At 39.7% G+C, this 2,784-nt stretch overlaps 1 protein-coding gene across 1 annotated transcript in view; it reads right to left on the bottom strand.

The window, feature by feature from the left end:
• Positions 1-1,095: 1,095 nt before the first annotated feature.
• Positions 1,096-2,784, bottom strand: part of LOC107693814 (fibrinogen C domain-containing protein 1-like) — a 65,407-nt gene continuing 63,718 nt past the window's right edge. The window contains exon 8 of the mRNA XM_016493336.1: positions 1,096-2,611. Within this exon, the coding sequence (XP_016348822.1) occupies positions 2,343-2,611 (269 nt within the window). The 3' untranslated portion in view covers positions 1,096-2,342. The remainder of the gene's footprint in view (positions 2,612-2,784) is intronic.

Below are 2,784 nucleotides of genomic sequence, written 5' to 3'. Positions count from 1 at the left end.
CACACACACTTCCACACACTCATTCTCACAGAGACCGTTAATTACAAATGATTTCAAATTGTATCTGTCCCATTATAATGTGCACTCTTGTTTTCTTTTTGTCTTTTTGTCCTTTCTTGACTCAGTTTCATGACATTGTTACATAATTTAACATCTCTTTCCTTCATTCTTTGTTCAGCCTGTTAGCATTTGTTCAGGGGATCATTACCATGGCAACGCACTGGAGAAACGTTATTGACAGCTGAACAGGCAGCATGGTTAACTTTGAAGCACATGGTGACAGAGAAAAGAGGCTGATTGCGATGTAATTCCACAGAATGAGAGGAGGGGTAAAAATCAGTTGAGAGAACAAGAAAAATAAGTACAAGGGAAAATACACAACAAAGACACAAACTGACAGAGGCAACTTTGTAGTTAAATTGGGGCAAACTTAGAGGGGACTCCAGAGACAAGCATGAGCACACACTTGTGTCCATTTAAGAGTCTTGACAACATCCTGTAATGTTGCTTTTACAGTCCTCTTCATGCATGTTTTCTGGAGTAATGTGCTCATTATTTGTTGGTGTGCATTTAACGGATTTTAACTCCACTCCTGCCAGACTAGAATTTAAAACAAGAGTCCATTCCAGAGACTTCAGTCCCACACAACAGATCCATTTCATCCCAGTCACATAACTACAGGCATTATCAGGACATATCGAGGATCTTTTCTATCGTACATTGCTTAATTTGTGTGCTTTTGTCAATTTCCTGTAAGGAAACCTTTCACATGCGCTAAAAGTCTCTAAAGACATCCACACTGTACATGAAATCTACACATATCTTAAAGCTCTTGGAACATTTATGAAGTAAAACTCAAAATCCAAGATCAATTAATTCATACTTGCACAAGTTCATTCACAAGTCCGCATGAAAACTGCTTGTCTTTATACATAAACAAACAAACAAGGGAAGGAACAAAAGTTTTTTTTTTTGTTTTGTTTGATTAACGTTAAGTGTGTTAATCATGTTAAATACGTAAAAATCTCCTTTTTTAATTCAAAATTACAATATTTAAGCAAAGTACAAATAAATTGTCATCATTATGACAATGGAGATTTAAAAAAAGGAACATAATTAAGTTGAGAGAGAGATGAATAACAAAACAGAAGCGGGAAGTACAGAAGTGGGAGAAAAGGAAAAAGTCAGAAAAGAGCAGAAGAGAGAACAATGAGCAGTGTAATTGTACTAAATGACGTTGACCATTTCCACTGCCACAGGGGACCAAAGAAAACAAACCAAAGGAGTGAAGGGAGAGCGGAGGGAGAACAAATGAGAAGAAGACCAGGAGAGAAAAAAGGGCGAGAGATGAAGGGAGCAGCTCGAACAAAAGGGGAAAGAGAGAGACGGCAGTGAATGAGCTGATATACACATTAGCGTTCACACATAAAAGAGGGCAGGACGGCTTGTTTAAATTAGCATTATGACACAGCGTCCGAAGGCATGCATGAACGAATGATGTGTGAATAAGTGTTAAGTAAACACACTCGAGCGAGCTTGTCGGGCCGATAAAGTGATTCCTCGAGAACACTCAAACTTGTGCTGAGTCAGAAACACACGCTCGGGAAGGAGACGAGACAATATCACATTTCCCTTTTATCTCGCTCACACACATGCATAAACAGCCTCCATCTGCGTATGTGCCAGATGAAGAGCCTGCCTGATGATCACTTGGCAATGGCGATCAGACAAAGTGGCCAATATGCTCACTAATGGCCTGTCAGACAGATGAGAGACAAACTCCCACAGAAACCTTTGCACTGCTCTCTTCCAAGACCGCCTCTCTCTCTTTCATTTCCCTCCCATTTTACACACTTTCTTATTTTGTACTAGCCTTCTTCTTCAGACATGAAGACTTAGTAGAGATTTGGCCTTGGCATGTGTATTTGGCATATGAATTGTGTGTTAAACAATATGAGGGAGAAAAGAAACGAGCTTTGCTGACAGAAGGAACCATTCTAACATTTCATTGTCGTACATAGTTCTCCATTAATTAATTCCCTAACCAATGGCAAGATAATAGGATCCTTGATTCAGTCTCATTTTTGTCAGAACTGAAGTGTGTCTGACAGTAGTTGAGTCAGTGCAGGGCTGAGCAGAGAGCCGACAACTGGGTGTAAAGAAACTTCAAGGCCTGATGATGAAGAGATTATCACATGGGGGGCAAGACTTACAGCACGGCCACACAACAGTGTGACTTTTTTTTCAGATTAGCAACAACCACTGTCCCGTAAGTCCCATATTTAAGTCTTTTTAACATGTTTCTTTTTTGAACTTACGTTTACATTTGACTTTGTGTGCGGTTACTTGCTTTCTCGCTCTTCGCGCGTTGGCCGAATTTTCATTTCTGTGAATTTTAGTGAGTACTGCCACCCGGTCCAGGATGACCACTCGATCCCATCGGCGTAAGAGGTGTGCTGTCCACGCAGGTACTGGCCGTTAAGGTTGGAGGTGTGGCAGTTGCGGTACCACCAGGCGCCGTGATAGAATGAAGCACAGTTGTTCTCCGAATGATCGTTGTCTCTGTCTTTTGTCGTGAACTTCATTCCATTGTGCTTAAGCAACGAATCTCCTACAGGTATACAGGTGAACATAAAAAAAATATAAGGGAGAAATTTGGGGTCAGTAAGATTTTTTTCTTTTGAAAGAAATTAATACTTTTTTTTTTTTCAACAAGAACAATTTAAAAAATACAAAAAGTGACAGTAAAGGCATTTTAAATTTGATGAAAGATTTATATATATA

Source organism: Sinocyclocheilus anshuiensis, unplaced genomic scaffold (assembly GCF_001515605.1).
Source record: "Sinocyclocheilus anshuiensis isolate Anshui unplaced genomic scaffold, SAMN03320099.WGS_v1.1 scaffold1392, whole genome shotgun sequence".
NCBI lineage: Eukaryota > Metazoa > Chordata > Actinopteri > Cypriniformes > Cyprinidae > Sinocyclocheilus > Sinocyclocheilus anshuiensis.
This window is presented reverse-complemented; position numbering and strand designations above follow the sequence as displayed.